This window comes from Lontra canadensis, unplaced genomic scaffold, assembly GCF_010015895.1.
Source record: "Lontra canadensis isolate GAN:19392208 unplaced genomic scaffold, GSC_riverotter_1.0 scaffold1285, whole genome shotgun sequence".
Taxonomy (NCBI): domain Eukaryota; kingdom Metazoa; phylum Chordata; class Mammalia; order Carnivora; family Mustelidae; genus Lontra; species Lontra canadensis.
In genome coordinates this window covers 888-13716 of record NW_022632269.1, presented here as the reverse complement: position 1 = coordinate 13716, position 12829 = coordinate 888, and the positions used below count along the sequence as shown (strand labels likewise).

Sequence of the window (12829 nt, the reverse complement as noted above, 5' to 3'; positions counted from 1 at the left end):
TCCGGGAAAGCACTGAAGGTGAGGGGTGAGGTCAGCAGGAGGAGAGCGTGGACTTCTATTCTGAAACATTTTGTTACGAAACATTTGATCTATCCAGCTGTTCTAGTTTTGCTTTTTCTCTTCTCACTGGCAGACATAATTCCAGTTCTCCAAGAATAGGCATGTCTCATCCTCGGCTCTGGATTTATAGCCCCCCTTTCCCTCTAACTGAACGGCCTGTGCGGATTCTCCCCAAGGAGAGAAACATCGAAGCTGGTGCTTCTCAGCCGCGGCGCTCGGGACGCAGCAGGCGGCACAATTCGTCACTGAGTGGGCGCTGTCGCATCCATCAGAGGGGGTTACGGCATCTCCGGACTCAAACCCCTAGATGCCAGTCCCATCTACACCCACGGCAGGACAACCCAGAGGGCACGCCAACATCGCCAAGTATCTCCTGGGGGCACAACTGCCAGCTGCCGAGGAGCTTTACTCTAACGTCTCTCGGCCCGGCAGAGGATGCTGGCCCTTGAACCTTGGGACCATCACGGAGGCACAAACACAGAGAATCCCCAGAACTGGGACCATGTCCTTTGGGACAGTATCTGTCGGCGATGAAGGCAAAGGCTTCTGGGGGCCTGCCTGACTCACTCCCTCCTTGGAGAACCCCATCACTCACAGGCCTGCTAAGGACACTTGAGCCCACCAGGCTCGCGCAGTCAGCTCCCCCTCCGGACTGTGAAATCAGAACCTTGGATGGAGGCCAGTCTGTGCTGGGCACCGGGGTGACAGGTCCAGAGAAGTACTGGCTCCGGCGGCCGTTCCTGCCTCAAGAACACCACACACGGCCTGGCAGCAGACAGACAGACAGGAAGCGTAGGAGCACGCCAAGACGCGGAGACGAGGCTCTGGGGGCCGAGAGAGCAGGGACCGGTGGCCAGTCCCATCACTACTTGATGAGGCAGGAAAAAACCTTCCTGCATACAGAGACATGAGCAGAGAGAGCCAGGGAGAGAAGCCAGGACAAGAGACCAGAAGCCACGGCATCATCGTGGTGGTTCCCAGTTCCTCTACCAGAGCCTCACGGCACCAGCTGGAAATCCTCCCTCTGGGTTCTGCAGAACACCCCCTTTTCCTTCCACGGTTTTCTAGGAGCCAAAGAGGAACTGTTTCTTGCCCAAACAGACACAGGACAGCAGGTCCAAAGAGATTAATCTAGAAAACGGCTGAAGCTGCAGGGAGGAGGGACACGGGGAGGGCTCCAGAAGTCTTCTTGACCAGCCAGGCCTGGAGCCAGAGGGTGCTCTGACAAGGAGGCAGCAGGTGTCCCCATGGTGGAGTGGGGAGGACTTACCCAGAGACACCAGAAGTCCACAGTTTTCCAGCATCACCTCCTGGTACAGGGTCCTCTGGGCCGGGTCCAGCTGCCCCCACTCCTCCTGGGTAAAAGTCACGGCCACATCATCGAAGGTCACAGATACCTGCCAAGTCAAACACAGAGAGCAGCGTTGGCCTTGGGGCTGCTGGATGGGATCAGAGCTCATCCCTACATCCCCGGTAAAGATGCAGAGTGATCAAGGCTCCCATCACCCAGTACCTCCTGAGGGCCAAGCTCTGTGCTGGGCTCGAGGGGCAGGTGGGCCCTGCTCTGGATGTGCTCCGGTAGTGTAAGGGAGAAGCCTCCTCCGTGGGAGGCCCTGGAAGGTCACACAGACAATGGAAATGACGCGAGGACTGGGAGATGCAGACAGCAAGGGCTCTAGGACGTCCGAGGAATGAGCGAGCATGTAATAACGGTGTCAGTAACAACAGCAGTACCTGAGCCTCACTGGTCCTGCTAGCTGCCTGCCCCATGCTGAGGGCTTCGCATCCTGGGTAAAGGGACTACAAGTCCCCAGGTCTTAAGTCATCTTGAGTTTCCACCAGTGTTGTCTAGTTGTTCGAATGTTGACTTGAAAACACTTCATAAGGAGTTTGCCTTGTTAACGTTACTCCACCATTTTCTAGTTTCCTCAATGTTAAATATCCAACATGTGCAGGACCACATCCTACACACCACAAGTTAAATATAAAGAACTCAGCTACTCCACTCCCCGATGGACAGCCCCACTACTGCACATCTGTCATTTAAATGCTCCAAGCCACTGGCTCATGGTTTTTCATGTGCACTTTCGGTACCCACATCTCTGTGCATTGCAGGTTTGTCCCCTCTATCAGTGCTCTCGAATTAATATTTCTATTAAACACCTGGACATTCCTAATTAATTGGTTCATACATAGGAACCCTGCAGTATTACTCAGCTCTGGTGCTGGATAAACTCACATCACGAGGCACATCTTGGCCATTTAGATAAACACAGAAAAGTCAACTAGGGCCTCCACATTGACAACCAAATGATATATGTCTAAATTATGGAAACTCTCTGACATGCACTCCCCTAGCATCGTATGTGATTGGTTAGGGGTACAGATATGCATTTTTCCCATCCGTCTTGAGCTGAAAATTGGGGAAGAATTAGCGAGGATCAGTTATTAATCAAATCTTGGCTATCTGGGGCCGAGTCTTAGAGAAGTCATGGTCTAGCTTCCTGGGTGTCACTCAGGGCTAGGAATCGGGCTTCCGGCCAATAATGATAGAGCGGACTGGTTCCCAGGTTGCTAAGGGTACAGGAGGGATTCGATTCCTGGGCAGGAGCAGCACGTCTGGGGTCAGTGTCACTTTTAAATACGGTGTGCCCATTGTCGGGCCATCTGCACATTCAGTCCCTCTCCGTGTACTCTAAGACTGGAGATGAAGAAAGTGACAACCTTCTCCACTCGTCTGACACACACACATCAAAGAGAAACCGAGTACCGCCTCGCTCCAGGCTGCCCAGGAGCCCTCTCCGCAGCAGCTAGGCAGCAATGCCCCAGACATCGTCCACTCACCCGCGCAGGGTCCCTCCACGCCGCCGCCATCATGGGACCCTGTGCACGGAGCGAGGCCGGGACCGGCAGCGACGCAGGCGGGTCCCGCCGGCTCGGCCGACTGCCACCTCTCCCCTGACCCGGGAGGTGTGACCGCGGCTGACTTTCCCACTCCCCGGGCGTCGGGTGGCTCACGGCTCCTTCAAAGGCGCGGGGCTGAGCGGTAGCCGTCTCTCTGCTCTTCTTGGAAGAGCTTCACTGGAGGTGGCCACAGAACAGCGACGCCCTCCCCACAGCTGGCGTGGACGGAACCGTCGCATACGAATGACGTAGGACCAGGAGCCCGGAAACCCCGCCGCCACGGGAGCGGACGCCAGTGCACAGCCTTCTGGGCAGTGTAGTTTGGGCTCTACAAACGCGCCCCGGAAGAACGTGTTCCGGAGCGGGTACTCCTCGTCCTAAAAGACCTACCAGACCCAGAGCTCGTCGTCACAGCCCCCTCTAAACGGCGAACACAACGCGAGGGGACAGGAGGAAAGGCGAGGCCGTCCCTGTCCCGCCCGGGAAAGGCGAGGCTCGGCGGCGGGGACCTCCGCCCGCGATCAGGACGCGTGGTCACCAGGCCCTTGGGTCGGCTGGTGACGTCCCCAGTGCGCCTCACCTCCCGGAGATGTCCCTGGACGGAAGACGGTGCTCCAGCGGTGACGGCACCGCCGGGGCCAGGACGCCGGAAGCCCCCTCCGACGCGGCCCCCCTCTGAGGGGCTTTCTGTGGGCCAGCGCCACGCGCTGCCGCGCCTTGACGCGCGGATCGGGCCTGGGAGCTGGAGGGGCGGCGTGGGAGCCCTGGAGCTGGGGAGGCCGCCCGTGACCCCAGGCTGGAGCCCGGCGCTGTGGAGTGTCTGTCCCACGCGGCACCTCGCCCTGCGTCTGAGCGCCGGCGGAGGGGTCGTGCCCTGACGCGGAGTGCGGGAGTGGTCGGCCGCCGCCGCCGCCTCGAGTCTCCGCGAGGGCGAGAATAGGTGGAGACGGGAACGGACCGGGGCGAAACCGGAGCCAGCCCGGCGCTGAGGGGGTGCAAACGAGAAACCCACAAAACCGTGTTAGATGCTAACATTCTTTTCAGAGTTATATTAGGCAAAATCTTACATGTCGCCATCGGGGACTTCTATAGTTTTCTTCTCATGACTATGAGAGTGAGAGAATAACGCCTCACTTGGAATGAGTTGAGAAGACATACGGTCGTGAAGAATGGAAACTGTGTGCAGAAGATATCAAGAGATTTAAGTTTATGGACTATTACTCAGCCATGAGAAGGAATGAAACGGTGCCATTTATAACGGCATGGATGGAGTTAGAGTGTATTATCCTAAGCAAAATAAGTCAGAGAAAGACAAATACCATATGATTTCACTCAGATGTGGGATTTAAGAACCAAAACAAACGATCACGGAGGGAAAAAAAGAGGAAAACTAAGAAACGCTATTAACCATAAAGAACGAACTGACTGAGGGTTGCCAGAGGAGAGGTGGGTGGGGTAGAGGTTCAGTAGGTGATGAGGATGAACGAGCGCACTTCAAAAAAAGAAAAGATTTTATTTATTTATTTATTTATTTATTTATTTGAGAGAGAGAGAATGAGAGAGAGAGCATGAAAGGGGGGAAAGTCAGAGGGAGAAGCAGCCCTCTGCTGAGCAGGGAGACCACTGTGGAACTCAGTCCTGGGACTCCAGGATCATGGCCTGAGCAGAAGGCAGCCGCTCAAACAACTGAACCACCCAGGTGCCCAGGAGTGCACTTCCGATGAGCATTGTGTTGTGTATGGAAGTGTTGAATCACTATATTGTACACCTGAAACTAATATTACACTGTATGTTAGTTGGAATATAAATAAAAACTAAAAAAATTTTCGAAGTAGAGAAGAGCATAATGACTGAATCAAGGATTAAGATGCAGTTGATTTCCTAGAAGAAGATGCTTTTTATAAAAGGAGGTTGTGGAGAAGTGTGGCGTAATTAACACACAAGGAACAGTGTGATCCATCATTGGGCATAGTAATTTGACCAAATTGGAAAAGGCATTCTTTTCACATATGGCTGACCCCACTAAATTAAATCATTTGAGGGTAGGGTGTACATCAGGTACCAAAATTAAGATTTTTATATTCTGTGTCCTAGGTGGCAGAATGCCCAGAGTAAGTGGTGAGGAAAACTATGTAGCTATTGGAGACTTTGAAATCCCTACCGTAGAGCATGTCTGAGAGTTTTCACCATTTATACACGTCACCTCGTAGTCAATGTGGAAGCCCTCATTGACTTTTCTCTGCTTAATCTACCTCCCCAAATATGTGCCCAGTGATGTGTTTATCTAGCACCAGTACTGAATAGTCTTGCAGGGTTCCTATGTACAAACCAGTGAGTTTATTAGGAATTTCCAGGTGTTTAATTGAAATACTGATTTGAGAGCACTGACAAGACAAAGCTAGAAAGCACAGAAATATGGGCACTGGAGGTACAGATGAAAAACCATGAACTAATGTCCTGGAGCATTTAGATGACAGATCTGCGGTAGTGAGGCTGTCCGTCGGCGAGTTGGAGTGGCTGAGTTACTTCTGTTTACTTAGTGGGTCTGGTCACATGCAGAGACGTGGTCCTGCATGTGCTCGACATTTCATATTGAGGAACCCATGAAGAGAGTGATATGTACTTCATATAAAGTATTTTTAAGTCAGGAGACACAGCCATGAGAGCAATGACTGCGATGAGCAGAGAACATGCTTAAGCTCCCAACTCTGTGTGTTCTGGTGAAGTCAACTTATGGATGGAGGGAGTAGCTGACACACGAGGCTGTAACAGGATACAGGGAAAAGCTGGAAGAGTTCCCTAAATTGTTGCAAGTGGAGGAGGTCTTTTCAGAAGATGTGATGTTACATTCATTATTATGCATGATTTACTTGGTGCAATCAGAATATGACACACGACGTAGGTGCTAGTGAATTCATTGAGAATTGAGTGGCACTGATGTACAGTGAAACATTTTGTCTCAGAGATGGTAGCACGCTGGAGGTGAGTATGAAGAGGGTGGACCTCTGGGCTGATCAGTCCTGGCTTACAAATGGCATACTCAGGAAAACATGGGGAATAGTACATGGGAGTCTAGAAGCAAACGTGACAGGTGGTAGGTCGTACACCACCAGAGTGGTTATCTGCACAAGGCAGTAACTAGTTTTCCTTTTTTTTTTTAAAAAGATTTTATTTATTTATTTATTTGATAGACAGAGATCACAAGTAGGCAGAGAGGCAGGCAGAGAGGGGAGGAAGCAGGCTCCCTGCTGAGCAGAGAGCCCAATGCGGGGCTCGATCCCAGGATTCTGGGATCATGACCTGGGCCGAAGGCAGAGGCTTTAACCCACTGAGCCACCCAGGTGCCCCAGTAACTAGTTTTTAAGGTGAGTGGTTGAGTCACCATCCTTGCCCAGGAGGGACATCATCTTGGGAGGCTCTCATGGGAAAGAGCTTCTACAAGAAATAAGGATTCCATCCAGTCACACACCAACTCAAAGAACTATAAAGAACTGCTACAAAATTATTCAAGTTTTATTAATTAAAATTGTGAATCTAAAACCAACAAAAGACCGATAAAATAGTAGATCCAGGAGAGCTCTCTGGGCAACCACAATGAAACAGGTGCACACAGGGCTCAAGAAGCCATCTGAATGGATGGAGGCAACACCCTCTGAGAGTGGGCCCGGACCCAGGGGTGCTCCAGGATCTGGGCTAAGGGCAGCCGCTCCGAAGGCTGGTACCTGAGAAGCCTGGAGATCAAGTCCCGGGCCCCCAAAGGTAATGATGGGGGAAACCTTACATCGACCTGATGATGCCAGAGAAGAAAAAGAGAACATCATTAATTTCTGTGCTGTGTGTTTTCGCCATTCCTTAAGACCCTTGAAAGCACTGTTCTGGATCTTATTAGGCAATCTTTGCGTGCACCACAGGCTCTGCAGGCCTGGCTCCTGAATGAATGCCCAGAGTGTAGCCATCTTACCTTGAGGATGCGTTGGTATGTCTCAATATGGGAAGGACTCTCGAAGGGTGGACTTCCCACCAGCAGCTCATAACACAGCACTCCAATGCTCCACAGATCTACTTTCTCATTATATGTTCTCCTTTCAATAATTTCGGGGGGCAAGTAGTCCAGAGTCCCACACGCTGTCTTTCTCCTAGAGGACACCAGGGAAGGGAGCACTGTGCAAAGGCCCAGAACAAGGGTAACCCTCCTTTTCTAGATTCCAGTAAGAAGGGAGACTCTCAAAAGTCCGAGAAGTCCCCTCCTGAGCATGGGAGTTTGGAAACACTAAGTTTTTTTTTTTAAGATTTTATTTATTTATTTGACAGACAGAGATCACAAGTAGGCAGAGAGGCAGGCAGAGAAAGAGGAGGAAGCAGGCTCCCCCTGAGCAGAGAGCCCGATGCGGGGCTCGATCCCAGGACCCCGAGATCACGACCCGAGCCGAAGGCAGAGGCTCAACCCACTGAGCCACCCAGGCGCCCCATGGAAACACTAAGTTTTAATAAGGATCAAGGTTTAGGGACGGCCAATACTGGGACCCACCAATTCTGTATTTTGGAATTATTTATGTAGTTACGCAGTTATGTAGCTCATGATCCAAGATGTTTTCAGATATGTTGGGCATCAGCAGAGATTTTGAACAAAGAGACAGTGCATCAAGAAGGACCAATTAAAATTCCTGGAGTTATAGAGCAATGAATCTTACCTACATGGGTACTTACTGGAAAAGTCACATGTTACCAGAGATCAAAAGATAAAAGAGAAGGTCGAGCTACATTCTTTGTCTACAATTGCACATTAAATATATGCATTTGAAAAAGGCAGTACTCAAATACAAAAGCAAGTTTGCATCTTGCATCTGGGTCTTACACACAGCATGAATTAAATTGGATCATTCCTAAGTGGCACCTAGGGCCCATACCACCACCACCAGACCTACCTCAGAGATGGGGTGTGCACAGACCAGCCAAAGTCTGCAATCTTCACCTCACCCCTGAGCCCCAGCAGTAGGTTCTCTGGCTTAATATCCCTGTGGATCACCTTTTTTTCGTGGCAGTAGATCAGAGCATCTGCCACTTCCTCCATTATCTGAGTGAGCAAAGAAAGAGCTGTTTGGAAATGAAGCCTCCCCCCTTCACTTCATAAAAGATAAAATACTCCTCATGCAGTTATAGTTGTAGTGGAATCTTTGTTTCCTGCTTACTGACCCTGTTCCTTCCTTAATGGCACCACAATTCTTGGTGGGGGAAGGATTCCTCTCCCCGTTTTATGTGGTCTTATAGGATGGATGCTGAGGTGACAGAACCTCCCCTTTGCCCTAGAACAGCAAGTAGCTGGACACCAGCCTTGTGCTGAGCTAAACAGATAATCTCCCACAGGACCTGAGGCCTGAAAAAATGATACAAAAGCAGGAGGAAAGCTGCAAGATCATTAATTCCATCAGCAAGCTGACCCAGCACTTCTGCTGGTTTGACTGTTGCTCTGATTCCCCATCTGGAACACTCCAGAAATCTCTTGCTTCCTATTTCTAAGCCAGTTCCACTCACTTACCCAGGGAACCCTTTCCTAGGCTTTCAACATGCTTCTCTGCATAAGGTAGCAAAGTCAGACGGTCTTGCTTACCCTGATTACTAATATCCTGGAGTGATTAGGGCATCCACTGTGAAGTTATGAGCTGTATATGTCATTACATAAAAGGTACAGAATTTGAAACAAAGAAAAAAGAAGAACGTGGATAATAATGACAGCCAAAAGCAGTGACCACCCCTCCCAACCAGTCCACAGTAAACTCATGGGTCCAAGAGCCCCCAGACCGCCTCCTCACCGTCACTGTGCGCTGTTCGTCTAACGTGTGGCTCTTCTGCAGCTCCTTGTAGAGCTCACCCCTTGGAGCATATTCCAGAATCAGGTACACGCGGCGGGCATCATGGAAATAGTTGTAGAGGCGCAGGATATTGGGGTGTCTGGAGAAGGGAAAGAGGAAGGGTTAGACTCATAAGGCCCAACTCCTGATGCTGTCACAAGTGACTGGTCACACAAGGGGCAAGTTGTGCTGGGACCAGAACAAAGCAGATCCCGGAGTGTGAGAGGACAGGAGCAAGCAGCAGGATCTGGGTGCCTGAAACAGGGAGGATGACACGGTGTGAGCGCAGTGAACTGCAGAAAAAAATCCTCGAGGGGCCTATTGGAGGGTGCTTTGCGGGGACTGCCAGAGATGGAAGAGAACACAGAATGAGAAGCCGGTGCCGGATTCTCCTGCAGCGGGGCCTCACTGCAGGTGCGCCTGGATTTCAATTTCCCTGCGCAGCTGGGGCTCCAGTCCTTCCTTTTCGATCTGGGACTTGAAGAGGACTTTCAGGGCCACGATAAAATGGCTTTCCTTGAGCCGAGCCAGGTACACATTCCCAAATTTCCCCTTGCCCAGAGGACGCCCGATATCAAAGTCATCCACTGTGAAGCGCCGCCTGCGAGGAAAGGAAGAAAAGAGCCTTATGGGAGGGAGGTGGAGGGCGTCCTTCCCTGGACCCCACCGCGGCCCCTGCCCGTCCTCATCCGGTCCACAAGCCACCATTAAACTTGCGCGGCTTGCTCTTCGCTTGTCGCGCCACTCCGTCCCCCTGCACCGACCGCGCCGCCGACACTCACACGGGCTCGCCGCTGAGCTCCACGCGGCCCGCTGCAGCGATGGGGGACGGAGGGCGGTCGGCCCTTCCTCCTGCGCTGCGTCCACCCCCGGCCGCGGACACCAGCCCTTCGCGACGTTTCTTGCGGTCCCGGGTCTTCTTCTGCTTCCCCGCGGGCTCAGCTCGGTTCGAACTCATCACGCCGTCTGGTCGGCTCCCGAGAGGAGACGACGGCGACCGGACGCCTTCCTCAGCCCACCGGAAACGTCCTGAAGGGCGGCGAAGGCCCGCAGCGTGCAGGCGCCGCTCCTCAGACGCGGAGCCACACACACACTCGCAGGGAAAGCCGCTCACCTCGCAGCCTGGGACCCGCCGACACCGACGAACTCCCCCCCGCCCCCGCGCCAGCTCAAGGCCCTTTATCCTAGTGACCCCATTGGCTGAGCCTGATTGGTTGAAGCTTCCGAGCGCGGAGACTGCTGGGAGTTTCCCATTAGTCGAAGCTTCTGAGCGCGGAGGCAGCGTGCCCAATAGGAGAGATGGAAATGGCGGACGCGGGCGCGTGCGCGGGGCAGGGTCCGGTGGGACACCGGGAGCTGGGGCTTCGGGGATGAACACCTCGGAAAAGGGGGGACGAACAGAGGGCAGCCCAGAGGGTATGATGCTCAGGGGTCTCCATGAATGAATACCTACAGAAATGCACGAGAGCGCCAGTCCAGTAATGAACTGACCCGGGTCACGTGGGAATGAATAGACGCCAACCGCGGGAAGCCGCCGGGGTTCCCGTGTGAAGCCCGCAAACCACGGGCGCGCCCAACCGCACCACCCGCGCTTGAAGGTCGTGCCCCGTTTGGGCCACTCCCCGGGGGCCCTCCTTCATCACGCTCCCTGCAATTTCGGCCTCCTCCCCCAGTGTCTTGCAGCTCTTGGCCTCCCCACTCCACTCCACAACCCCTGCAGCCTCCCCTAGGCCTGCAGGCCCACTCGGCGCGGTGACACACAGCCTAGTCAACTCTTGCCTCATGTATTTGTTGGACCAGCAAAAAATTTTTACCAGCCAAAAAAACAGGTTTATTTGGAAATAATGGAGAATTACAATTAGGGACAGGAATCTACAGCAAAAACCATAGGCTAGTCCCTCAAACAGGAGAGGAACACAGTTTGCGGAGAAGGGAATTTGGGAGCAGTTGTTTTGAAGAAAATTCTGTTGGAGAAAAGCAACAGTTAAGAAAAGATGGTTTCCCATTGCTTGAGTTACAGGGGTGGTCAGTTTCTTTTCTTTTTCTTTCTTTTTTTTTTTTTTTTAAGATTTTATTTATTTATTTGACAGAGATCACAAGTAGGCAGAGAGGCAGGCAGAGAGGAGGAAGCAGGCTCCCTGCTGAGCAAAGAGCCCGATGTGGGGCTTCATCCCAGGACTCTGAGATGATGACCTGAGCCAAAGGCAGAGGCTTTAACCCACTGAGCCACCCAGGCGCCCCGGGGTGGTCAGTTTCTTGCAGGAAAAGCAATGTACATCTTTTCTCCTTGGGGCCTGTTATAGATTATTCTTTCCTGTGGAGGATTATTCTGTTGGGATATGTGATTGACATCCCTAGGCAGCATGTGAGAGCTTCCCGCGTGGACTCCTGACTCCATTTTAGCGAAATTCCCTTTTATTTTCATAGACCCTGTCATCAGTTTGCATCTGGAGTCTCAAATAGTAAAATCAATCCACATGTCTATTTGGCAAATACAGACGTTCCAGATGCTTTTAAATGGAATTCTTTTAGATAGGTAACAATATAAATTGTTGGAGAAATAGAACTTAAAAAGAAAAAAATCTTCTCCCAACCCAGAAAATCTCTCCACAAAGGTAGTAGAGAAATAAAAATGTTTATTACTGAGTAAGCCTTAAACCAGAATGGGATGCCTTATCAAAGATAATCGCTAAGAGATGGCAAAGTCAGAAAGATACCCTTTCATATAACCAAGCAGATACTAGCTTTCTCATTACATATTTTCAGCATAGACAGTCATTAGTCCTCATGTAAGAAAACATGACAGCACCAATTGTTACACAATTCATCCTAAATTTACCTAGTAATTGGGCTGGCTATCTGCTGCTACCTTGGCTTTCTATAAGGGAAACAAACTTCTCATTACCTGAGGGTAGATGGTAGTGTTAACCTTAAAAATACAAGTTACCTTAGCAGCAAAAATGGGTTTATTTGGAAATAGCATAGAACTGCAATTAGAGACACACAAATTATGGTAAAACCATAGGCGGAGCCAACAAAGAAGTTATTTTACGGAGGAGGAAGAAGTTGGGATGATTGTTTTGAACAAAATCCTTTGGAGCAAAGCAACAGTTCAAGGTGATGACCGTTTCTCAATGGCAGAGTTGCAGGGATGATTGATCTTATGAGAGATCCAGTGTCCATATACCCCATGGGGGCCTAGAGTTAGGCCTCCACCTTCCCACAGAAACTGGGACAGAGGGATGCTATCTCCTTTGATGTCAGCATTTCAAAGAGAGAGCTCCCAGGTCTTCTGAGAAAGACATTCCGGGGTTGGGAGAGCACTGGGTCCCTGAGGGAAAGCAAGAGGGCTAGTGTTAAGGAGGGTGCATAGCGCAGGGAGCACCTGGTGTTATACGCAAACAATGAATCATGGAACACTACAGCAAACACTAGTGATGTACTGTATGGTAACTAACATAATAAAAAAAAATAAAGTCCATTTTGTCCAAAAAGAAAAAAATGGCGGCTAGCATGTCTACAGCTGCAACTGCAGGGATTCAAGCAGGACGAGACGAGTTAGGTAAATGGAGATAAATTTGTAGAACCTGGTCAGCCTTCGTAAGGAGGTTGCAGTGTGCTCCAGAATGTGTTCTAAAATGCACCTGTTATTTGTTTAATCAGATATGGTAACGCAGTGGACCTGAAAATGATTGTCAGGAAGAAGTTTATGCTTACAGATCCCTACAAGTGAGTCAGGGAATCCTACCAATGGGAGATCCTGCAGTGTATGAATAGAGCCCTCAGTTCCGGGATTCCCCATGGAGGATTTCCGTGGGGATCCACTCTCAGCCAGCCAGCCAGGATGGTAGCAAGCACAAAACAGTTTATTACGGACGGTACGCTGTCAAAGTGGGAGAGCAGGCCGGCCCAGAGGTGACAACTGCCTCAGGGATCTTTTCTTTTTAAATAAATGGGGGTCAGGGCTTATGGAGGGAGTAATCTCTAATGGAGGCTACTTCCAATCATTTGGGGGA

The 12829-nt window shown here is 51.0% G+C and overlaps 2 protein-coding genes across 3 annotated transcripts; both read right to left on the bottom strand.

The window, feature by feature from the left end:
- Positions 1-929: 929 nt before the first annotated feature.
- LOC116863465 (zinc finger protein 805-like) lies at positions 930-3204 on the bottom strand. Of its 2 annotated transcripts, none has more exons than XM_032850911.1 (2): positions 2905-3204; positions 930-1457 (listed from the first exon to the last, which is right to left on the bottom strand). In XM_032850911.1, the coding sequence occupies exons 1-2, from the start codon at positions 2935-2937 to the stop codon at positions 1125-1127; spliced, it is 366 nt and encodes a 121-aa protein (XP_032706802.1). In that variant the 5' UTR covers positions 2938-3204; the 3' UTR covers positions 930-1124. The 2 variants fall into 2 exon arrangements, with proteins under 2 accessions (XP_032706802.1, XP_032706801.1); XM_032850910.1 differs by lacking the exon at positions 2905-3204 and adding an exon at positions 1795-1901 and having other exon boundaries at positions 933-1457.
- A 3270-nt stretch (positions 3205-6474) lies between these two features.
- LOC116863464 (aurora kinase C-like) lies at positions 6475-9877 on the bottom strand. The gene is made up of 6 exons (XM_032850908.1): positions 9596-9877; positions 9223-9414; positions 8775-8913; positions 7890-8038; positions 6926-7100; positions 6475-6751 (listed from the first exon to the last, which is right to left on the bottom strand). The coding sequence occupies exons 1-6, from the start codon at positions 9769-9771 to the stop codon at positions 6581-6583; spliced, it is 1002 nt and encodes a 333-aa protein (XP_032706799.1). The 5' UTR covers positions 9772-9877; the 3' UTR covers positions 6475-6580.
- Between the last annotated feature and the right edge of the window lie 2952 nt (positions 9878-12829).

Bases quoted from the DNA above. Each gene is read 5' to 3' on its own strand.
- LOC116863465 (XM_032850910.1), bottom strand. From the start codon at position 1,830: ATGGGGCAGGCAGCTAGCAGGACCAGTGAGGCTCAG. The intron at 1,458-1,794 runs GTACTGCTGTTG...TTGACTTGGCAG, and splicing joins GCAGGACCAGTGAGGCTCAG to GTATCTGTGACCTTCGATGA.
- LOC116863464 (XM_032850908.1), bottom strand. From the start codon at position 9,771: ATGAGTTCGAACCGAGCTGAGCCCGCGGGGAAGCAGAAGAAGACCCGG. The intron at 8,914-9,222 runs GTGAGGCCCCGC...TCCCTTCTCCAG, and splicing joins GAAATCCAGGCGCACCTGCA to ACACCCCAATATCCTGCGCC. The intron at 8,039-8,774 runs GTGAGGAGGCGG...TTGCTCACTCAG, and splicing joins ACGAACAGCGCACAGTGACG to ATAATGGAGGAAGTGGCAGA.